At 35.2% G+C, this 26,669-nt stretch overlaps 1 protein-coding gene across 5 annotated transcripts in view; it reads left to right on the forward strand.

The window, feature by feature from the left end:
* exp (expansion) overlaps positions 1 to 26,669 on the forward strand; it is a 226,619-nt gene that overhangs the window by 165,342 nt on the left and 34,608 nt on the right. For all 5 annotated transcript variants that reach the window (XM_069505431.1, XM_034979674.2, XM_069505422.1 and 2 more), the window contains exons 4-5: positions 10,456 to 10,528; positions 16,285 to 16,452. In XM_069505431.1, coding sequence (XP_069361532.1) covers positions 10,456 to 10,528; positions 16,285 to 16,452 — 241 coding nt within the window. The remainder of the gene's footprint in view (positions 1 to 10,455; positions 10,529 to 16,284; positions 16,453 to 26,669) is intronic.

The following is a 26,669-nucleotide window of genomic DNA, read 5'->3' on the forward strand; positions in this document are numbered from 1 at the left end:
GTATCCTCTCCGGACCTTTACCAGCTCTAAAAATCAACATTTCTGATTTGCGTACATTGTATTTTAATCCATGTCTCAAGGCGTAACTTTCGCAAATCGATACCAATTTACGGAGACCATTTATTGAGGGGCTAAGTAGCACCATGTCATCGGCGTAGCTTAAGTTGTTAAAACAAACTCCGTCAATATGACAACCGATGCCAGTACCACTTAGCTCCCCAATCAGGTCATCAACGTAAAGATTGAACAGGTCCGGAGAGGTTAGCCCCCCCTGACGTACACCGCACTCTAGTCTAAACTCACTAGAAGCTGTGTCGCCCCAACGCACAATGTTCGTTTGATTCTCGTACCAGTATCTCATCAGCTCGACAATACCGCTATGGACGTTTGAGTCGCGCATTTTTCTCCATAATATATTATAATTAACAAGATCAAATGCGCGACTCAGATCCAGGAAACACGCATAGACCGATGTTTCACGACTTTTATAGTAATTTACGGCATGCTTCAGAGACAGAATAGCCGAGTCTGTAGAGAGACCGGGGCGAAAACCAAACTGAGCATCACTAATGTGTACATTCTTCATCAGTTCAGGCTGCAACAACCGCTCAAGTACCTTACCAGCAATTGTCCCTAGTGAACTATGACAGTTCGTTTCTTCGAATCGTTTTTGGTTGATTTGCAAAATTTTATAGTTGGCTCTCCTGATCTCAACATTGCAAAAAGTTGCACCTACATTTAGGTAGTTTTTTCGAAGGTGTGATTAATCTTACGAAGAAATGGAAAACAATTTTCATTACTGTTAGCTGAAACAATGGGTGAATGTCGCAAATTCGCCATGCATTCAAGCGTATATCCGTTCTTCTAGGTACCTTGAACTTGACAAAGGTATACCATGGCGAACTTTTTCTATTGTTTTCATTGTTAAACTATAAGTGACATTTCGAGGGTGTGTAATGTTCGGTATAAGTAGGTAACCGGTAATCTTTGTGTCTCAGAGACTTATGCCTAATTTCACCAAGAAAATTAATCATGGTTTAGTTAACATTCTTTGTATCTCTCCTTTTTGAAAATCGCGTATGTCATCTGCCAAAAAGGGATAGCATTACAAAGTTTAAGTAAACGGGGGTTAAATGCTTTGTGAAACTGGATCTATAATGTCTCAGAAAATATGACTGTGTTTTTCTTGCTGGAGCCACTGGATTCAATTAAAATGTAAAAGGTCAAGTCAAGGTCCGGTCAGATGGGTACCCGACTTGGATGTCCTAATTTGGTCTTTTATTTTCCTCCATGCCTCGGAGAGCAAGTTAGAAGAAGAAGAGGGTTCCGCACTACAGTCGTATTTTTCGACATTTTGCACGATAAATCAAAACCAATTATGCACAAAAATAAATAAAATTATGTTTAAGAATGTACAGATAAAGCCCTTTCATATGATACCCCACTTGGTATAGTAATATTTCTTTAAAATTACTTGTGCTATAAAGACCTACACCTCTACTTACTTACCAAATTTCATGATTCTAGGTCAACGGGAAGTACCCTGTAGGTTTCTTGACAGACACGACTGCCAGAAAGATACATAGACATAGGTACAGACAGACTGACATACAGACAACAAAGTGATCCTATAAGGGTTCCTTTTTTCCTTTTGAGGTACGGAACCCTAGTAAATTGCTACAAAAAATAATTCTTAGTCTTTAAATAGAACTGTAGGTAATTAAATTTGTACATAACACGGAAATAAAATAGACAGTTATATTTCTGTATCCGAGAAAAAAACGATTGTCCTCAAAATGTGAGGTGAATAATTGCATGTCGACTACTTCCTCGGTTCGCCATAAGTAATATCCGAAGCGTGTCATTACATTCTGTTCCTAGGACGTTACGCTGTTAATACTAGTCTTCCGTGATATAATCTAGGCATCTATCTATCAGTAAAAGAATTTTTGTAATCGGATGAGTAGTTTCGGAGATTACTTCTTCCAGTCAAACTTACAAACTTTACGTCTTTACGATATTAGTATAGAGATAACCACATCACTGTATATCACAAAGTGACGCTTTCCAAGTGTCGTGTGTCACTGTCACGCCACAGGTCACGCATCGCGGTCGTGTCGTCGTCATCAACCGATGGACGTGTCACTGTTGGACAGAGGTCTTTTGTAGGGATTTCCTCACGTCGCGGTATTACGCCGCCTGAATCCAGCGACTCCCTGCAGTTTGTTTAATGTCGTCTGCCAACCATCCCAAAGTGCAAAAAGTACCTCTTAATCAATCCAGATTGGGACCATCAGCCATAATAAGGTTTCGGTGACAACTTGGGGTAGACAAGAGCAAAGTGTACCAACCAACTTAGGACATAAAATAAACTGGAGACTAGCAATTGTCCGTGACTTCTGTCGCCTGGATTCAGGAGAATAAATTGATGACGCTCCGATAAAATTTATAGGTAGGTGATTATGTTTTTGTACCTACGAGCTACGGGTTCGGTCCAAAAAAGTGGCGCCATGGGTTTTAGGCGGCCGCAAAACCCGTCCCAAAAAATAATGAGGTGACATTTTAAACTAGTTTTATAAGTCATATTGTTTCTGAAATGTTTATTAAATAAAGCAAATATTTTATGGACTTTTTGATTATGTTTTGCTCTTTAAATATTAATTACTTTAAGCGCGTAGATAGATAGGTACAATACCTACGACTGTCGTTAATGTTTTCTAAAAATAAGTCGTAAGTAGGTACCTACTACTTGAGCTATAGCCATTTGTCTCTTTACTTATTAAATGACCCTAGTACATTTGGCAAAACCTATTGGTAATTTATTATCGAAAGTAATCGATACCTCATTCTGGTTTAATAGAGCATTCGATCTCGATTTCAAGGCGACGACATAAATAAGCAATGAGAAGTACCTACCTACTAACAGTACTAATTTTAATTCATATTTTCTTGCGCTCACGAAGGCATTAAATCATATTCGTATCATAATCATATAATTATGTATGTGCGACCGGCATAAGCGGTCAAGTCAAAAAGTGCGTAAAACAGGCAACAAAGTGCGGCAACAAAATGGGCTGAACAACTGTGCGCAAAAAATTGGGCAAAAAAATACTTACTGCATCATAAATTAGCGAAGAAAAATTGTACAAATAACAAATTTTGCAAAAAAAAACTCAAAAAATGAACAAAATGAATCGACCGCATGCAACGTGCTAATTTTGTGATATTTTTTATCACTGCATTAGCACAGCACAGATTGCAGTCAAGGGCTAACTTATATCTGAATAAATAAAGAAAACTTATACTGTACATGGCTATTTAAAATTTTATATGGACGTAAGATATTTCTTTCAGATAATAATGTCAATTTCAATGCTGTTTTTAACAATGCTATGTTACACAGATCATATCACCAATCTTTATACATAATCTGCATACCAGAGCTACAATTTCGTCCACGTTCGTGACTGAAAAATTAATAACGAAATAACACGTTATTGTGTTAGATAACGGAACGGTAACGAATAAGTGCTCGTTATGGACACCATTTCATTATGGGAGCCTTGAGTAAGTCACGCGTGTCCATGGTCGGACCTGATGCATGTGATTTCGCATCAACTGTGCACCTGACATTATCTTTGGACAGTTCATTCATAGATGCGAGTGCAACTTGTCTATAATTTTGTGTATTCATCTAAATATATAAAAGGAAAAGGTTGACTGACTGACTGACTGACTGATCTATCATCGTACAGCTCAAACTACTAGACGGATCGGGCTGAAATTTGGCATGCCGATAGCTATTATGACGTAGGCATCCGCTAAGAAAGGGTTTTTGAAAATTCAACCCCTAAGGGGGTGAAATAGGGGTTTGAAATTTGTGTAGTCCACGCGGACGAAGTTGCGAGCAGAAGCTAGTCTTTTTATAATAGCATAAAATCAATCTAGGCCTCCGTTAATGGTATGGCAATACTGAGTTTTAAAGGACATGACAAGCATTTTTTTACAAGTTAGCCCTTAACTGTATTTTTCAGTACTTTTAAGTACTGAAAATATAGCGTGAAAGCCTCGTGGTTAAGACTTTAGACGTCCTATTCAGTACCCGTAGTACAAGACTTTACGTCTCACCAAACCAAACCAAATTCGAGAGTCGAAATACTTCCGCGTTACAGTAAAATGGACCTAAACAGTCTTGAATTGAAGTCAAATATTGAATGCCACTGATTTTAATTTCGCAATGTTTCCGCTTGGAGCGCTGGCTGTAGAAGTGTAGACAAACTTGAGCTTTAAAACAAGGCAGTTAAGATCCAGTTTACTGTAACGCGGAAGTATTTCGACTCTCGAATTTGGTTTGGTTTGGTGAGACGTAAAATCTTGTACTACGGGTACAGAGATCTGGGGTACAATACGAGGTATGCACCTCTAACTTGAGTTATTCGCCGATAAGCAAGTGCTTATAGGCGAATGTTCACCTCCAATGAAAGTTATAATTAATTTAATTATACTTAAAACGTGACCAAAATTTATTAATTACTTAGGTAAAACTAGAGATCTATGTCCAGCAATGGATGTCTATCGGTTGATCATGATGATGACTTAAAACGTACTTGACTTCGGAAAGTTAGAGGTGCGTGCTCGGGATTGAAGCCCTCAGTCCCCGAATAGGAGACCGACATTTTAATCACTAGGCTATCATTGCTTTACAATACTTATTGAACCTATTTCAAATTCGACATTAACTTCAATGTTTTTGTACCGTTATATTTATTACCGTGCCCGCGTAATTTTAATTTCATTGTTTCAAATTAGCACATTTCATAGTGACAACCTTGGATAAGTCACGGATTTCCACGGTCAGTCCTACAACATTATTATGATTTTGCGTCTGATATCAGCTGTGGACAGCTGTTATTATCTTCTAAATATATAAAAGGAAAAGGTGACTGACTGACTGACTGACTGATCTTTCAACGCACAGCTCAAAATACTGGACGGATCAAATTTGACATGCAGATAATAGCTATTACGACGTAGGCATCCGCTAGGAAAGGATTTTTGAAAAATCAACCCCTAAGGGGGTGAAACAGGGATTTAAAATTTATGTAGTCCACGCGGACAAAGTCGTGAGCATAAGCTAGTGTTTTAATATAATTTGTATGCTTACTATTCTCTTCTTTTTATATCTTTAAGCTTTTATAGTTAAAAATAAATGTCGCAAACTGCATTTTTCTAGATATTATTAGCGTATTACTTCTTTCTTAATCTAATTCAATGCGGTTTGAATTATAATTTAGAATATTTCACGAGAAATTTCTCTATGTAGGTACATAAGCTAAATAAGATAGGTTACATAAGCTACGTAAATCAACCTTGGATAAAAGACATAGATATGGGGAGATGCCTTGAATCCTGGAGAAGAACATAAAATACGTTTTATCCGAAAAATTGAAAGTTCTTACGCGATTGAAAGTCCATGTGAATGAAGACGCAGGCATCAGCTATAGTACCTAAATAACATAACTTAGGCTTCAAGATATTTTCATGGATAAAATGTTAGGAATGTAATTTTCTTGCATTACAATCATTGAACGTGACTTCATTATAGATATAGGAACGCATGAAAAATGTATGACAAATTATTAAATTTTCTCATAAATATTATAAATGGCGATTATAAAGTGTATTTAGATAAGATTTTATGTAGATAAATAAGTTATTACAATAACTAAGAGTGTTTATTATCCCAGTTAATGCAACATTGCATATCGAATTAAAATATATATAGCATAAACTTAACAATATAGCATCGTAAAAACTCAAATTTATGATACACCAATCTATATTATAAATTATCATTTATCACGGATATAGAATTAAAAGATGTGTATTATACATAATATATATAAGAGAATGTTATAATAAGTACCTACGTATAAGACGGGACAAGCCACAAGACCCTGGCTTGTGGTGGGCCCTATAATGTTATGAGATCTGTGGCCAGCATTGGACGTCTATCGGTTGACTATGATGATTATTATAATATTATCGGGCTTTATCTTGTGATGCAACGCGAAAATGTTGATCAAATTGATTAGTAGCTGACCTTTGACGTTGTTTATAGATAAACATGTTGACTATTAGGTTAGATCAATCAAGTAGTATATAGGTATTATTATGATAACCATCCGGTGTTTCAATGAATCGACATTATCTTTCAAGCAATGCTTGTTCTAATTTTTCGTGCCATACATGACCTTATCATTTATTGCAAAAATTTATTATATACCTTCATGAATATCTTCTAATACTCTCTGTACCTATTATAAACGTTCGTAGAAAAGAAACGGTTGTAAAAAAAAAGTTACCTAAACTTTTAACATTAACTTTTAAAACAAAACTTTAGTAGCTTGTTGAGCAAAAAAATTCTGTGATCCTCAAAAAGTCAGCACAGTACTGAATATGTTCATCAGCATCTTTATGTTCATACAATACTTATTGAACTTTGACAGTTTAACAATACTGTTTATCAAGGTTATTTTGATGTAAGAAGGTATTTCATGTTCACAATTTGTAACATAAGTTCCGTGGTCGTACCTACAGTACAGACTTGTAGGTGTTTTGTATTATACTTTAAAGTACCGAAACGTTTGGTTTCGGTCGTTCCTGTAAGGTTCTCGGAATGACCTTTTCAGGTCAAATCGAATTTGTGTGTCAATTTAACGGAATTGTAAGATGATATAAAGAAAAGTTCAAGGCGATAAAGCAAAATGACACAAAGGTGGGACGCACGCAAGACGGCTTAGTTTATTGTAAGGAATATAAAGAGGTTTGGTATTTATGATTATGTGTTAGTTGGTAAGGAATGTGGGTCAAGATTTACGGTTTTTTATGCCTTTACTCTTGACCTTCGATCAAACCTGATGATAAGTAAGTTTCAGCTTACATTGAAGAAGTAGCAACTGCATACAACGTATAGAGTGCTAATCTCTAGGTACTTCTGTCATTATTTTCAAGCGGCCCGCCGAATTTCTTGCCGGTAGGAAAGGCATTCCGAACCAGTGGTAGATGCATTTTGACGATTCAAAAATACTTGTAAAAGTTTAATTGATTAAAAAATATTTTTATTTATTTATTTATTTAAAAAAATTACGTGCTTTTTTCACAATGTTTTTATTTCTGAAAAAGGTAAAGTAGTTTTTAATTGTGTAGATACCTACACCTCAACTAGCACAAGTAGCGGTTCTTTTAGTGGCAGTCAAGCTGTTCTGCGACCAGCCTTACCAATCTATAAGTTACAACCGATTGGCAAATAAGTAAATAAGTAGATATAAACGGCAAGTGAAGTGTTTCACGCGCACCACACGCCACAGTAGTTGTCGCTAGCACCAAGGCCATTTTGCCGCTCACTCGCTGTCTCAGGACTGGTTCGACGAACTATTGATGTGTACCTATAGGTTAATTAGATTGGGTTTCATTCAAACACTATCTATTCCTAGTACTTAGGCAGGTACAGCTACTTAGTTTAGGTACTTGGTAGGTTGTCTTATCTAAGTGATTTGTTGTGATCCATACTGCGAAAGTGTGTCTGTTTGTCTGTCTGCAAGCTTTTCACGGCCCACCCGTTCAACCGATTGGGACGAAATTTAGTACAAAGATAGCTTGCATCCCAGGGAAGGACAGAGCTTGAAAGAGGTCGTGGAAAAAAAACCTTTCAAAACTTTAAATCAAAGTCAAAATTGTTAATTTCATCAACTTACCTTTACTACCTATAATACCTACTTTACCTTCTAGGTCAGTCAGTTAGTACCAGTGTCTTATAATGGTAGATAGATCGAAAGAAATAATATGTCATGGTCTCTATTCTTTACATTGTTTCCGTCATTAGTTTTCTTTACTACGCGTCGTACTCGTAGGTATGTATGTATCTTGGTATGTATTGTTAAACATTCACGAACAACTTTCGATACTTAACTAATCGTTTAAACAGTTAAAATCGACGTATCGCTTATCGAATAACAAAAGCCTTGTACTTGAACTACACGATAGTCAAATAGAAAATTTTCTATCAGTAAGCGCCGCTCGGAGCTACGGCGCTTGTGGAATAATGATCAGTCTCAAACATCAAGCAATGCGGCCTCTCCTTCGATTGGGAGTCGCCATCGACATCGTTCCTTTCCGTCAAAGTACCAGCCCGCATGGTTACAAACGATTAACGTCAAATGAATCTATTCAATAATCGATTTTAAAGTACCAAAATCTTTAGGCTCAAAAGGGCTAGAACCCATAGTCGTAAAATCAGAAAAAAAATACCTATCATCAGCTGTTGCTCAAGGCAACCCTAATCTGCGTAAATGTGGTCTACTTTTTCCATATCGTTGAATGGGCATAACTTATCGAAGTTTCATTATAACATCCATAATATTATGTTGAACTAGCCATACAAGCAAAGGTTTTACCTCACAGGTTTTACCTCATATGATAACATCATATGAAAGCTCTTTACCTGTACATTCTAAAACAGATTTTTATTTATTTTCATGCATGATAGTCTTCGATTTATCGCGCCAAATCTCGATAAAATACGACTGTAGGTGTAGGTCGAAACCGTCGCTGCGCGAGTCTGACTCGCACTTGGGCGGTTTTTGTAAAGAATGGTAGCGCCATAACTACTCTACTTCTATGACCGTGTTGATCTATGGCCTCAAATGTTATTTCTCAGGGCGAACGGGGAACAGTTTTAAGAAAACAATATTCCGATACTGTACGTGACGGAACTTTTGATGCTTACAAATTCCTCTGTTGTCATTCCTCAGTTTGTTACATGAGAAGCAGATTGCAGACTCGTTTATCTACACGTTGTATATCCAGCAAAAGGAAACGGGAACTTTTTTACTTAATATCCATACTTTAGCGTTTAAACTATCGTGAGTAATTTCCATACGGGTGTACTCACGTGTTTAGTCGACGTTAGGCCGACTAGTTTCGAACCCATCCGCGGTCCTTTATCAAGGAGTCAGTTCGAGCAGCAGCGGTTCGAAACTAGTCGGGCTAACGTCGACTAAACACGTGAGTATAGCCGGGTGTAAAATAATATGTATAATATCCATATCCACTTTAGTCTTTAGCTTACAATTTCCCATACTGTCATAAATACGAGCAAAACACACTATATGTAAGTATAACAAATGTTACACCTGTAAAATCAATCAGTATAATCTACACCTGTAAAAGCAGAGCTTTCTTAAATAAACAAATAAATAACAAAAGTAATTGTATTCAAAGAATGTCGAAAGTTTTGTTATATCATTAACAAAAGTTACTGTGCCCAAAGAACACCATAAGTTTCATTAACAAAAGTTATTGTCCGAAGAATATCGTAAGTTTTTGTTAATGACTTTCGTTTAGTGGCGCTTATTTTATATTTTTCGACGTTGACTCTTCGTTAGTGGAACTCATTTTATTTAATTTTTTAGACAGACAGACAGACACATTTTTGCATTTTCAATATTTGTATGTATACAGTACAGGCTTCTTTAGTTATTCTTTGAGTCATACCTATCTAATAAATCACTATAATGCGGTATCTCCGAGCGTAACGATGGATGTAAATATCTGTAAACGTTCACGTTTATATGACAGGTGAAATTATGCGCTGCATCGGAACAAAGTGAATTACTCTGAGGAATTCTGTGGTGTTTTTATCACCATTAAGAATCGGACTTACCCAATCCGCGACGGAAATGTGTCCAATGCGGCACCTTAAAGTTGTATATCTAGTAATCATTCAAAGAAATCATTTGTTAGATGATGCCCGCGACTTCGTCCATTTAAGTTTTTAAAAAATCACGTCGATCCGTTGCTCCGTGATTACAAAACAAACCAGCACACGCTTTCTCACTTATAATAATTATTACCTACTAGCTGAACCACCCCGGCTTCGCTCGGGTGGAGTTTAGAAAATTGAGGGGGAGGTTGAATTATTTTTTTCTCTCCGTAAGAACCTTCTTCGTACTTCAAGGAATATTATAAAAAAAGAATTAGCGAAATCGGTTCAGCGGTTCTCGAGATTTGCGATGACCAACACATCTGGTGATTCATTTTCATATTATAGAAGATGTACCTAGTGATAAAGACGTTCACTATGAAACACGCGCCTAAGTCTACAGCGCCGTCAAGTTCTGCAGTGTGCTTCGTTTAGTTTTGTGTTACCATTCGTACACGTGTACACGCGCGTTCTATGGGACATCTTTCCAAGTAGTTCCGTAGCGCCTTTACGTGAGCCCAAGCTTTTAATATTTTATTTTTTATACAAATAGGGTTTTTCCATAAATCGAGGTATTTCTAACGTTTGGCTACTCTCCAGACTATGCAGAAATCATCACATAAAAATATATGCGCAACGTGTTTAGAATGAATCTGCATCTATTTGCTGACATTCTGTTTCTATCTTTGCAGGATTGGCCTTTGCGGATTCGACAACCCACACAGAGATCAAAAAACAGAAGAACTGAAAAAACACATAGGACAGGTAAGGTCTACTATTACTAATGTAATAGATGTAATATTACTTACCTACTACGAAGAGGTCTAATGATATGTGTTGGATCACTTTTTTTTGGCTAATATTCTTAGGCAAGGCTATGATGATTGAGGACTAATATTCCCTTTTCCCCTCCAACTAAGCGTAAAGCTTGTGCTAGAAGAAAGTACGACAACAGGGCAAGGGGTGGAATTTAAACCAGCAACCTTTCAGAATTCAGTCCGCTCCTTTAACAGTTGAGCTATTGAGGCTACTGTAGTTACCATTCTACCGGCTAAACAGTATCACCCGCGGAAATTTTTAGTAAATACTAGGTACTGATATAATACTACCACATGAGCAGATACAGCTGACATTTTCGTCTTATGCCGCATAGCTATATCATTAAAATCATTAAAAACCGGCCAAGATAGACATGGTGAGACTATAAGGCTTCCTAGTTGACTAGAGAACCCTAGAAGTTAGGATTGTTTATTGAACGCTGCTTGCGACGTAAATACAAATTATTCGACACAATTCAAAAACTATTTCACGTAGGTAAAGACTGGCGAAAATTCTTTGACACAATAGTTTTAATCGAACACCTAACGCAAATTTTTATTTAGTACTAGCTGATGCCCGCGACTTCGTCCACGTGGAATTAGGTTTTTTTAAATCCCGTGGGAACTCTTTGATTTTCCGGGATAAAAAGTAGCCTATGTCACTTTCCAGGTCTTTATCTATACCCATGCAAAAAATCACGTCAATCCGTTGCACCGTTGCAATGTGATTGAATGACAAGCCAACAAACCAACCAACAAACACACTTTCGCATGATATGGATTCGCCTTAAGACTGCACCATACAGGAAAGTTTCCACAAAGAAAATTCTCACATCAAAAATTTTTGATTGATGATTCTTAAAATCCGAATCAAGAACCGTATCACATTGCACGTTAGCTAAAAAAATATCATCTAACTATCCTTGATCTAGAAACATGTCCAATTTCTACATAAATATTTAGAGTGTTCACATAAATTGATGCTACCAACTCCAAACACGGTGGTGACCGAGAATCCAACCCTAGAAGTTGTATCCTCTCCTCTTATCTGTAAAAGGTAATGTTATGAGTTGGGGCAATAGATGCTTCTTTAATTGCCTTTGCTATTAAGGCCTTAATAGTTAATTAGATTTTGCTGTAATTAGGAACTTCGCATGAGTATGTAATATTAGCGATAATGTGTATGATTTTAAAATTAAAAGTATTATCAAAATTATAAAAATGGATACAAAATACCTAATTAGAACAAAAAATGTCATGTGCAAAACCACCTAACGATGAAAAAGCAGTTAATAAATAGATTTTCAATTAGTATGTCGAGTCGAAAAAACGACGTGTACGTGTGATAGGACAACGTAACAAATAAATTAATAGCACACAAAACAGATTTAGAAATAATTCGAATCCATCAAAAGTAGTAAAATGCGTACCAGTAGTAGACTATTAAACTTGCACTTAAAACTCGTGAGGCCCCTAAATCAAGCAAAGTATGACGTAATGTTCCGGATGAAGATGACCTGATCGATGGTTCAGCTTCAAACACTCAAGTTAAGGAGACGCCCACACATTAAAAAAATCATTACTATACGAAATACGAACATAATGATGAATTAGTTTGTGCTTGATAAATTTGTATGTGCGAGATGTCTACAGTTATTAATTTTGGGAACGAATTTCAAAATGATCTTGTAAAAGGTTCAAGGCGAAGGAAATTCAAGAACATCTTATTTCTGGGCACAAATGATTTTGTTTAGAGAAATATTTCAATAATAGCCATGTTTCAATTATTGTTTTAGAAAATTACCATTTATGGAAATCTAACAGTTAAAAACTAAATCTAATTTACAAAGTTAATTAATTATCTGGTCAATAAAAATAAAATTATGGGAAAACACTACTTCCTGTTTTAGTTTATAAACATGATTTATTTATAATTCCTACGCAAATAAATGGTTAATTTTTGCACATCTCATTATTTGAATCAATGATGTAATCGTTTATGTAGGTACTTAGAGTTGAACAATATTCAAACAAAAAGTTTTGACAAGCACTCATCAAATCAATATAAATAATGATGAATAAGTGCCTATTATGTGGATTATGAATTAAGTAACTTATACGCATGTTGTTGAGTAAAATAAGCAACGTTTCATAATTCATTTTTATTTGACACTAGGATTTTAAAATGATTGTTTCTGGTTTGGATAGATCTGAATACTTTTAACCGTCCATCCATGAATTACCTATGACTTACCACCATAAGCCAAGCAAGTGCTTAGGTGGTAAAAAAAGATTTATTAGCGTTAAATGTACCATAAAAATTACTTATATTAGAGTTTATACATCTTTCTTTGTAATAAAGAGAATTCCAACTACCATGAAAAATGTTGGTAAAGAATTAGTGAGTATAGGAAGCGATGGATCATATTGTTATGAAGTTTGATAAAAACGTGTGACTGTGAAGTAAACAAACGAACCAAACAAAAGGGTCAAAATAATCTGACACGTAGCCGATGAGCTAACGAGCTGTCATTCCCAAGGTCTCTTCATCTTTTAAACGGTCTAGATAATTAGAATAACCTATAAATCATTTGAATATTAGAAGATCCAAGATCAATATCGATGTTTTGATTTGTGACTGTGCCTTTGTTTTCATGGTATTTAAATAGGCAAGTATTTTTTGTTTACGATTGATTTTAGAATGATTTATGGTTCAGCGATTTGATTATTTCGTAAATAACGTGTTTGCAATCAATATGTATCAGATTAAAATATATTTTATTCATTTACTTATTATACCTATATACATATTATAACAAAAAAAATGCTTTAATTTTTTAGTTAACTTCCTATATATTTCAATCAAAATATTAATCTTAAATAATAAAAATATTAATTAAAGTTTAATATTCTTGGTTATAGTCATACGAAAGTACATCATATTCATAAAAAAATTAATGATAGTAATAATCGAATTTATATTAACCGTGTCTATTATCTACTCTGGTCAGTAGCTAGCCAAATACCCAAAAAGATTAAGGCCTATTTAAAGTAACCTGTTCTCTTTTTGACTAATCATTTGGAACTAATGTGATTTGATGCTTTAATCGTATCTGCGTAATCTAGAAGACCACCCATATTTCTTCTCCACTTGAAAAACCACAAAAAATTGTTTTTTTAGATAGCGAAATAGGGAAACACTTAAAATAATTCAATGTTTAGTTTAATTTTGTATAGCTATCAAAGAAAAAACATCGAGTAAACATGAAACTCAAAGCATTTTTTCAGACGATGTAATGGTACCTAATAATTAACTAAGTAAACCTAAAACTAAAGCTTGGGTTAATATGATCTTGAATCTTAAAATAAGGGACACAGTAAATTTAAACATACACTTTATTTTCAATACGTTGATGGTTGTTTACAAATAAGTTACGTGACTCCAGTTTGATTGGTGTCAGTTATATTTCGTTATGCACGGCCCGACGATGCCGCGATGGTATTCTGAGCGACAATTCAATTCAATTCAATTCCCAATTATTGGCTTTTAGGTGTGCCAGCTGGGCACAGAGTGTTTCGCCAGTGTCACGTTTATGGAGAAGGCCTGAGCGACAATTAACCACGTTTCGTTAATGTTGTTTCACGTCTAGTCATACAGTGTTGTCTGTATTATTTTCTTCTCAATTGTTAACTCTTGACAGAGTGGTTGTGTTATTTTAGTGTTAACACTTGCTACCAATATTTATAATGAGATTCGAGCTTTTGGAATCTTTTTTTTTTCATTTTAACAGTCTCGGTCGTGTCTTCTAACATTGAAAAGATAATTTGGCCCTAGTGGACACCCTTGGAAACTATTAACAAATAATTGAATCACGTTTTGCATCTAAATGCTATTAACACTATAATTTTTAAATTATTTTAATACTATTATACTGTAGTAAACATAATATAATAAGTATTTATTGGATTTTCGTAATAGTTTTTATCAATTTAAAAACATTATACCTAGTTAGTTTAACATATTATTAACTGAAGTGGATTGTGTTGACAAAGCAACTAAAATAAATGGCAAAGCGCTTAGCGAAAAAATTATTTAAACACAAATATCTGATATCATAGATATTACCTATTAGCTATTTGAAAACCAGAAACCAATATTTTATTTGACTTATTGAATACCATATTATCATAAATTATACCATGGTTTAACTCCTTAACACACATTCTGTACTTGTTCAAGGACAGTGACGTCATGGCTAACGGATCCTGTAAGGACAATTACCGTTTCTTATTCGGGCAAAGGTGAATCACCCTGTAACTTGATCTGTCGTGTCCCACATCTCCTGTAAACCGAAGGACACTGTATAAAATATATTTAGAATGGAAGGCAATGGGTCGAATTATTGTGCTGCTTGAATTATGGCCGTACCTACATTTTATGTGTCTTTTATTTTATGTTGATGCTCTTTATGTTCCCTTCAGTAATTTTGGATGATATTGTGATATGGATAAAACTTGAATCTCTTTAGCTAAGACTTTTGTCGATTAATTGTTTCACATGACTCTCTTTTCTATTTGTCTTTTTTGAGCTGAGTTTTTGAGCTGAGTATGTTATCTCTAGCTTTTTTTTAATTTATTTTTGAATTCTTGTCAGCTCGTTCATAATTTAATATATCGGTAGATATCAAAGTATGCAGATTAATAAGAGTAATAAGACAAATTAGTTTTTGGGAGATCTTTAGCCTCCATACTGGTTTTGTAAAATAGCGAAACATTCGGTACCATTTATGAGAAGCTACCTTCGAATGCTCTTCGAGCGTACTATGCAACCCTTTATCAAAGTCAAAGTCAAAGTCAAATGATTTATTCAAAATAGGTAATACATTACTCTTATTGATGGTCTGGTATGGTGTTAGATTTGTATTTGTATCTTTATACTAACCAATTAAATAATTAATTAATTTAATTGATATTTTAAACACGCTCTCAAAACTAATACCTGAATGCACTCGGAAGCCTATAAGTTGACAATCCAATAAGCGCAGTGATCTGTTATCAATTTCTAACCTTCTTAAAATCCCTTGGGAACCAAAAATTCAATTTCGGTAGCACCTTTTTTGTCCGTGTTTATAAACATTTAATCCCAAATTGGTAGTCACCGAAAGTCTACCAATTAGGCATTAACTTTTTACGCAAGGTTAAGGCGCTTACGGGTCCATTAAGAAAATATTTTGGAGCGAGTTATTATGTGAAAAATTAAGTGGTCCGTAAACAGGCTATAAATGGCTTACTGGTTTTAATCCATCCTTCTATATAGTAAAACAAAAACATTATGGCAAGTTTTTTGTTTCAAAATATTTTGCCCCAATAATTCAATACACTTGGGAAGACATAATGCTATAATTATATGCGAAAGTGTGTTTGTTTATTGGTTTGTCCTTCAATCACGCCACAACGGATCAATTGGCGGGGTTTTTTCGCATTGATGTAGTTTAAGACCTGGAGACTTACATAAGCTTTTTACCTATATCCCGGAAAATTAAAGAGTTCCCACGGGATTTAAAAAAGACCTAACCATGTGGGTGAAGTGACGGATATCATTAAGTACCTACTAAATATTGAGGAGAAAGCGAAGAACTTGCTTTCCTTTAAACTTGTTCTTAGTTTCGCTTATAACTCATTCTTGTTTTTATTCTTCAACAGGGCGTCAAAATAAAAATGGACGATGCCGGCAACATACTCATCAGGCGCTACTCCAAGAGTAACGTGATTGTGAAGAGTACAGCAGCTACCAGCAATGACGAGACGGCGATAGGACAAGACATCGTCAAACTACCGGGATACGCGCTCGAACAAGAGAAAATATTTAAGGTGAGTTTTCATTGACCTACTTTTACAAATAATGGTGAACAATCTCTAGTAGAACACGATAATATGCCAGAAAATAATTCAAAAACTTTTACCTTCTACCTACTAACGATTCGATCGACATAAGTTTTAAATAATGTAGCTTCCATACAAAATTTTAAAGATACCTATCATTAATTCAATTGGAATGCGCCGATAATAAGACGTTGTCTGCTGTTGTCCACCCATAGAATTGTAGTTTTATGAAGATTTGTGATAAACAAGCGAAGTATGAAACTCAATTTTCTGGTTAAAGCCTTTGTCGAATATAAAATTAGTCACACTTGATGTCATCCAAATTAACTATGAAACAGTATTTAGCAAATGACTACCTAAAAAAATGATAATTTACGAAATTTCAATAATCGCCCATAGCAATGAAATTCTAGCAATTATTACCTACAATTTACAACAATGCAGTGTCGTAATGTATATAATTTTAAACAATTTTCGCCTTTACTGCGTACAGAATAATGACGACATAATGAAGTTAATGTAAACTTACCACTTTGCTTTGTCCATGTATACGAAATGGGTGTATACGTATAATCATTTCCGTCAAGATGAATGCCTTTATGCAGTGAAATTTCGAAACTTGGACTATTAATTTCACGGTTGCCCGCATAATTGTCTGGCATGCTTGCTAGCTATGATAATTCTAGGGAGGCGTTACGATTTTATTAACAAACAAATACACCTATTTGACATTCCGCTTTCGCAGTTGCTGTTCTAAATTTAATATGTTTATAATATTTTCTTGATTTATACGGATTATGCTTACGTGAAACTGAGTAAATTGTCTTTCTACATTTAATTTTTAATCTCTGCCTTTATTAGACCTTTTTGTATACCGTTGGATGTAGGCCTCTTCAGTCCTCAGATACCGGTGGCTTTTTATTATTCACTAATAAGGCTTTACCTAAAATAACTTTTGAGTTTTGCCCTGCTAACTTTAGTATTTGGCTGTTATGCTCCATAAATATTTCTGCTTTAATCATTTTATTGATTTTTACATAGTTCTAGGTACCGTTAAAATTAAATAGAAGCCGACTATTGAAAATTTTGAAAACTATCTAGAATTAGGTATTAAAAATTGTAAGGGTGATAAATTGGGCGGAATAGAAATATACCCGGATACGGAATAATCTACCACCTTACAAAGATTAGAGGAAAAAAAATATTTTTAATTTACTTTACTTGATCTATCTACCTAGTAAAGAATAGAAGCTAGCCGTCGACTCCCTTGTAATGCATATGAGGTGTTATAAATGAAATTTGCTAGATGTTAGGCAAAATTGTTTTTTAATGTAACTTTTACCGGGGTCGCTTAATACAGAATGATGGCTAATAATGCTTAGTTATTCTAGCTTAATGCCAAGACTTAATTTAGATACATTAGAATGACTTAGGTAGATAGTACATAAGATCTATGTTTTAAATTTAAGATGCCATTGGCATGGAATAGACAATGACACAATAAAATTCATAAAATTGTTTCAAAATAAAAGCTCAGTAGTAAAGACAGGGTTCTTACTGTACACATACACTAAGAAGGTTCACTAAACTGTTGCAGGATACAAACATTTGCTTACTTGTAGGTGCGAAGACTGCAAGGTAGCTGGACGGCATCGGCCAAGATCCAAAACTCAATTTATTTGATTCTTCACAACCGAAATGTTTCATTACAAAGATTTTCACCAAGTCTTATCCATAGCAATTAAGTTGTCAACGTGAATGTGCAAAAGAAATAAATACGAAAACCGAAAACTAAAACGGAAAACTGAATCTAAACTTAAAACGTAAACGTAAAATTAAAAACGTAAACGTAAACGTAAACCCTGTAACAAAGAAAAACAAGATTATAATTTGTGCTGTGTGAAAATTTCGACACGTGGAATTTTCCCGATCAAACACAACTCACCTATTGAACTCCTGGCCACCAATGGTTTTCAGAAGTCCACCCACAACCCATTATCCTCATTTATTTGGGAAGTTAAAATAACTGGAACTGAAAGAAATCATGAGATTAGGATTTTCTCTAACCAAACCGCCATTTTGTCGAATCCACATTACTTGATTTTTCACTCACCATAACTGATGAAACATTGAAAATACGTTAGGATGACTAAAATTTATGACTATTGTATTTTCCCAGGCGAAGCCATGGGCGAAAAAGAATGAGATTTTCCTGGAACGAAAAAAATTCGTCTTCACATGTTGACTCCAGAAAAATTCTAAATCTCACCAATCGGTGTTGCCTGACGCAACCCGAGTGTGGCCGCTCTCATTTAGTTTGATCATAAAGCCAATTCATTTTTGAATATTTGCGGAACCTAAGGATATATTATAAGAACCGTTTTGTTAATGACTTAACAATAAACAAATGATATTATGGTTTTATTTAATTATTTTGTTTTATTTTTACGACAATTGACAACGAAGCAAACGCCATCTATTGTGGCTCGAATGAACTCTGAACATCGACCCACGCGTAGTTCTGCACCTTGATGCTAGGTGGCACCAACATACTTTGAACAAAATAGATTTTAATTAAAAGCGAGACGCCAGTTAGTAGTTCAAAATTTACAACGTCACAATACTTCCCCTCCTACGAAAAGGTTCAACAGGTTGAACCGCGCTGCCCTCAGCGTCATCCAACAACTACTAACAATTTGCCTGAAACAAACAAACAAAAAAAACACAGAAGTTACGCGTGAACGCACATCTACTACTAACAAGGAAAATTGTCTAACAAAATAAATATACTGAAAACAGTGTAAGGTTTTATACATTATACTTAACTACACAACCCTAACTTCTAAAAAGAATATATACAAAAAAAACTTCATGGTGTCTAAGACACTTGAGTGGAAACATCTTGGCATCATTCTTCAGCTGACTGATAGAATGCGTCTAGGCCTACGGTGGTTCACTCTTTTAAACTACCATCGTAATATTTGTTACTCAACAAATACGGAAAATCTGGTTGTGAACGGGTCCATCTGATATGGCAACCGTTCTCTATCCCATTCGGAAAAATAAAACCGAATCAAAATCGGAATATGAGAAAAAAAAACGAAATAACTCTCCTAGAAAATAGATCTCGGAACAGAATCGGAAAAATAACAGAAATGATCCATTATCTAGAAGGAAAACGAAAACAAAACACAAACCCCCCCCCTTTTCGTTATCCCCAAAGTACGATATTTGCATTTTTACTTTCTCAACCGGTTGGTCTACCACAAGCATTCCAATCATCACATATTCATCCCTACATACATCCACTACATTCCTCCTCAACTGAACCATGGTAATGTAACTGTTAACTCAGAACATCACTACACTCATACAAATTCCTAATTGAATATTGATAACTTAAATATTCAAACAGTTTAGACCAAACTAAGTAATGGCAAATATCTACTTCTTAATATCCTTAATATGCCAAGTGCCTATTGGGTGGTTGTCAGCTACTCTAACTAGTTCGTAAACCAAAGGTGACAAAACCTTGACAACCCTGCACTTTCATACTTAGGTGCCAGCTTAGCTGCGAAAAAATTTGTAGCGTCGCTTTGTGGATAGGTCTTTTTCCACACTATATCCCCAACAGAATAGCTTGCAGACCTACGCCTTAAGTTGTAATGCGTTGCATACTCTGCATGAGCCTGAAACAAATTTCTCCTAACCTGACCAAATATGTCCTCCAAAGTTCCAAACTTTCCTGCGTATTCCTCCCTTGGAATTCCGGCCTCGTACTCCTTATCCGTGTCCTTATAGAAGGAACCATTTAAGACCGGTTCTCTAGCGTGGACAAGGAAGAACGGGGAGAATCCAGTGGATTCATTAACCGCACTGTTTATGGCGAACTGGACCTTGTACAGGTTTTCGTCCCAGGACCTGTGGTTATCTTTCACAAAAGCGGCTACAGCAGTCATAACAACCTTATTGTACCTCTCAACAAGGTTAACTTGCGGAGTGTACAGTGGTGTGTAGTGTAATTTCGGAATATTATAACGCTTAATGAGATTACGGAATTCAGATCCTGTAAATTGGGACCCATTGTCCACAATCACAGTCTCTGGAACACTATGGTTCAAAAATACAAAATTCTCTAGCGCTTTAACAACAGCGGCACCTGTGGCACGCCGTAACGGAAACAACATTGTATATTTCGAAAAACAACACGTCACCACAAAAAGAAATGTAAATCCTGATTTAGACCTAGGCAAAGGTCCGACTAAATCAGCCGAAATGACCTGAAAAGGTCTCTCGCAGACTTTAGGCTTCCCTAGCAGACCTGGAGTGGCTGATGTCGTGTGTTTATACGCAGAGCAAGTATCACAATTCTTAACGTACTCAACCACGTCCTTATACATACCACGCCAAAAATATCTGAGGGATAATCTGCGATGAGTTTTGAACACACCAAAATGACCTGCAGTTGCATCTGCATGGTTTTGTTGCATAATTCTAAGGATGTCGTTCTTGTGGACTACCTCTTTCCAGTCGAACTCACTGAGAAGCTGGTATTTACATTTACTGTAACGATATAGTTTATCGTTCAAAATACAAAAATTCGGAAAATTTGCTGGATTGATTTTACAGCCATTAAATGTTTTGTCATACCAGTCATCTACCAAAACTTGTTGACTAGAGTTATCATTACGATCACCAACTACATCTACGTGTATGAGTCTCGACAAGGTATCCGGAACTACATTATCACAACCCTTCCTATGTTCGATAACAAAATTATACTGTGATAATCTACAACCCCATCTGGCGAGTCGTCCTGAGGGATTTTCTAAATTTAAGAACCACTTTAGGGATGCATGGTCTGTGATAATTGTGACTGGCTTGGAACCAAAATAAGCCTGAAATTTCTCCACTGCAAAAATCACAGCTAGAGCCTCGCGTTCCGTCGCGCTGTAATTCCTTTCGTTTTTATTTAGGCTCCTACTGACATACGCAATGGGATGATCGCAACCATCGGTTTCTTGCGTCAGCATACCGCCAACACCATATGCAGAAGCATCACAATGTATTTTGAATGGTTTTTCAAAATTCGGTACCGCAAGAACAGGTGCGGTTACCAACGCATTCTTCAATGTATTAAATGCTACCTCTGCCTGTTCGCTCCACTCAAATTTAGGTGCGTTCTTTCCTTTACTCGTTAGTCTATTGAGTGGTGCAGCGATGGTTGAAAAATTCCTAATAAAGCGCCTGTACCAAGAACAAGTGCCTAGGAAAATCTTTACCTCCTGTGCAGTTTTTGGGGTCGGAAAGTTCAAACTGCGGCAACTTTTCCAGGATCTGTGCGTAAACCAAATTCATCCACTATATACCCTAAATATTTCAAAGAGTTTCGAAAAAAATTACATTTATCAAAATTTATGGATAGTTGAGCCATTTTTAGTTTATCCAGAACTCTGTTTAATAAAATTAAATGGGTTTCAAAATCAGCAGAACAAATAACAATATCATCTATATAACAAAATACTATTCCATTTTCAATATCACTACAAAATTTTTGATTAAATAACTGGTCCATTAACCTCTGCTGTCGTGCTGGTGCACCGCATAGGCCAAACGGCATGACTTTAAATTTGAATAACCCTCTACCAGGAACTGTAAAACTGGTTTTTTTCCTGAGAGTCGTTAGCTAACGGAATTTGCCAGAAACTTGAACTTAAATCAATCGATGATAAAAACCTTGCCTCTTTCAAGCTATCTAGAATTTGTGGAATGTACGGTATTGAGTATGAATCCCCCTTTGTCACTGAATTTAATTTCCTGCAATCTAGGCAAAATCTCCAGTCTCCATTTGCCTTTTTCACTAAAATTGCTGGGTTATTCCAAGGGCTTTCACTCGGAGTAACTACGTCCATTTCCAGCATCCTATCTAACTCTTTACTTAAGGCTTCCTTCTTTTCGGGAGAAAGTGGATATTGTTTTATTTTTATTGGCAAGGCATCACCGGTGTCAATAACATGTTCAATTAATTTTGTTCTACCCAATCCAATTTTCTCTGAAGAAATATCTAAAAATTTATTTACTACAGACTGGGCTAATTCTTTCTGTTGAGATGATAAGTTTTCAAAAGAAGTGATGGTATGAATTTGTTTATTATCAATCGCACAAATATTGTAAAATTGAGAAGGTGCCTTAATTAATTCTAAATTATCAAAAATGCCAGGGGCTAACTGAAATGTTTTCCAAAAGTCACAGCCAAAAATAACATCCGCTATTATAGAGGGTACTACAAAAATTTTATTATGTGAGTTACGGAATTATAAGTAATCGGAATAAACATATAACCCATGCAATCAAGTTTGTCTCCATTTGCCACTGAAAATGTGGTATCAATACTGCTATGCAATTTATAACCGAATCTCAAAAAAACCTTGTGCGCCTGGTTACCCAAAATTGACGCGCAAGCACCGGAATCTAGTAAACCTGTAATCTCAAAACCGTCAACAAAAACCTTTAAATGTGGCCTAAAGTCTCGTTTATCCACTGAATACAGAACTGTGTCAGGTAAAAGGGATGTTTTGTTGTTAATGACCAAGTTCTTTACTTGTGTCTCTGCACAGTTCTTACTAATTAGTTTTTTGAATTTTTGTCCGGAGCGGGTTTACTAATCGCCTTTTTACTACAACTTGGACATGTCTTTACTGTAAAGTTCTGACGTCCACACGAAAAACATCTAATAAATTTCGGAACTGTCCTGCAAAATTTAAAGGAATGGTTACCCTTGCCGCACTTGTAACATAGTTGTTTATTTGTTTTCGTAAAATCAGTGCCTTTACTTGTATCAACCTTAGGTGCAGGTGTGACTGAAAGTGTGTTTATCTGTTTTGTCACTTGTTTGTAAGCAAACTCTGAACTTAAAGTTGCCTTACTGTTAGTAGGCTCAGAAAATAAGGCGGAACGCTGCCTCGCAGCCTCTAGTTTGCGACACTTTTCCTTCAACATTGCGACAGACTTAATGTCAACAAGAGCTAATTGTTCTGAGTAAAAAGGGCGAATATTATGTAATAAAATTTGTAACTTTTGTTCTTCGGAAAGTGGTGTTGACAACCTTGAAAACATGCCAAACATTACAGCGAAATAGATAGACACAGGTTCTTCAGAGCCTTGTGTTCTTGCTCGAATTTCACCTAGCAACCTGTAGTCATAATCTACTGCATCAAATTCCTCTAAAAATAAAGTTTTCAATTCTGACCAAGACGAAACTTGACATTTGTTGCCTCTGTACCATAACAATGCTCGGCCTGTAAAAAGATGAAATGCAGAAACAAATAATTTTCCATCTGAAACGCCATAAGATCTTTTATATTCCTCAACGCGTTCGATGAAACTGCGCGGATCACCCTGTCCGTTGAAATGTAACTTCCACTTGGCAACATTTTTATCACCAGTGCAGTCAACGGCGGTACTCTCGGAATCCAGTGATTCGTCGTGAGACGACTCATTGTCAGCATCTAATCTGGAAATCAAACTCTGCAACTTTGTATGTAATTCACTCTTCCTACTTATTAAGCTGAGTTCGGAACACTGTATTCTTAAAATTCTAAAGTACAAATGTGAAGCTAAAGCTTTAGACCTACAGAGGGCATGTCTATCTTTAGTGTCAGAACACTTTTTTAATAAATCTTCTAAGTCTTGAAGTTTTTTAGTAATAACCCCTAACTCACTTTCAGAAGAGAAATCTGTCTCTAAAATTGATTCAGAAGGAATTTCCTGAATTAATTGTTTTAACTGTTTCTTTAAACCTAGCACTGTAGGTGCTGGAGTTTCGGAACGAATGGATACCTCATAACACAATTCGTCCTTCAAAAGTGAATGAAACTGGGCAAAAGTCTGTTCCATTGTGTTAAGTCAAAACACATTTAACAAAATATCGAGCTTGTGTAACTGTCTATGTTTAGCCTTATACAAATTGGTTAAACACAAACACAAAAGAAGTTATTTAAACTATTAAATATACACAAGCAAAATACACAACAAAAACAATATTCTTAAGTCTATCCTAACTATTTTATCAATTATGTTCCTATTCCAAAATATTGTTAATAATACAAGCACATATTATTACTATAGTAAACAAAATATAACAAAATAAAACTTCCCAAAATTGAATAAATGATTGTAAGGTGCAGTATCACCTTTATGAGTACACAGTGTGTTACAACCTTTACAATTACAAAAGTAAACAGGCAACAAAGTTGCAATGAACTCTGACTAGCATATTATCTTTCAAAAAAAAAACAAAGAGATTGTGCAATGGTTTGATGACTGTTACTTTACACTTTTAACACATAACCTAAAATACAACAAAATCTGTTTCTAAATGTCACTTTAAACTACCAGCATTCAATTAAACTTAACATGTTTTGTGTGTGAAGTAGCTTTTATCATAACCTTAACACAGCTCTAAACAAAATTTCAACAAAATAATGAAGTATCAAGTCACTGAAAAAAAATTGTTCATAACTCCCTACTTGAACTTAATGTAATCTCTGAATATAGTTTATATATTTAGTTTCACAAGTTGTAACTCTTAGTATTTATAAATGTATGTGTGTAACTAGTTAACAGGACATAGCGTTTCAAAACTTTAATTATACTAAGTTACCGGAATTTTCAAACATAAGATGTACTTACTATTGAAAGCAATACCCAACAACAACTCAGTTAAGCAATGTTTATTACTAAACTGAAGGCAAACATTCACTTATACACCTCCAAGGTAAGTCAAATAACATAATTGAACGGCATAAGCACCATTTATAATGTGTTAATTAAATAAGAAAAAAAAACCAATGTTGGACTATACTCAGAAAATTACTTAAACTATCAAACAAAATTTCTAACTATTAGTTATTATTTAGTTAGTTAACCATAAAAAAACAGCTTAGTGCTCTTTGCAATGTGTCACTACTTAGAAAATTGTACAATCAGCGGAGTACATTTCATAAAATTCACAAAATTTCTCAAAATATACTGAAATAACTATATAAAAAAACGTTCGGGCGCCATTTGTAAGGGTGATAAATTGGGCGGAATAGAAATATACCCGGATACGGAATAATCTACCACCTTACAAAGATTAGAGGAAAAAAAATATTTTTAATTTACTTTACTTGATCTATCTACCTAGTAAAGAATAGAAGCTAGCCGTCGACTCCCTTGTAATGCATATGAGGTGTTATAAATGAAATTTGCTAGATGTTAGGCAAAATTGTTTTTTAATGTAACTTTTACCGGGGTCGCTTAATACAGAATGATGGCTAATAATGCTTAGTTATTCTAGCTTAATGCCAAGACTTAATTTAGATACATTAGAATGACTTAGGTAGATAGTACATAAGATCTATGTTTTAAATTTAAGATGCCATTGGCATGGAATAGACAATGACACAATAAAATTCATAAAATTGTTTCAAAATAAAAGCTCAGTAGTAAAGACAGGGTTCTTACTGTACACATACACTAAGAAGGTTCACTAAACTGTTGCAGGATACAAACATTTGCTTACTTGTAGGTGCGAAGACTGCAAGGTAGCTGGACGGCATCGGCCAAGATCCAAAACTCAATTTATTTGATTCTTCACAACCGAAATGTTTCATTACAAAGATTTTCACCAAGTCTTATCCATAGCAATTAAGTTGTCAACGTGAATGTGCAAAAGAAATAAATACGAAAACCGAAAACTAAAACGGAAAACTGAATCTAAACTTAAAACGTAAACGTAAAATTAAAAACGTAAACGTAAACGTAAACCCTGTAACAAAGAAAAACAAGATTATAATTTGTGCTGTGTGAAAATTTCGACACGTGGAATTTTCCCGATCAAACACAACTCACCTATTGAACTCCTGGCCACCAATGGTTTTCAGAAGTCCACCCACAACCCATTATCCTCATTTATTTGGGAAGTTAAAATAACTGGAACTGAAAGAAATCATGAGATTAGGATTTTCTCTAACCAAACCGCCATTTTGTCGAATCCACATTACTTGATTTTTCACTCACCATAACTGATGAAACATTGAAAATACGTTAGGATGACTAAAATTTATGACTATTGTATTTTCCCAGGCGAAGCCATGGGCGAAAAAGAATGAGATTTTCCTGGAACGAAAAAAATTCGTCTTCACATGTTGACTCCAGAAAAA

The sequence above is a fragment of the Maniola hyperantus genome, chromosome 2, assembly GCF_902806685.2.
Source record: "Maniola hyperantus chromosome 2, iAphHyp1.2, whole genome shotgun sequence".
Classification (NCBI taxonomy): Eukaryota; Metazoa; Arthropoda; class Insecta; order Lepidoptera; family Nymphalidae; genus Maniola; species Maniola hyperantus.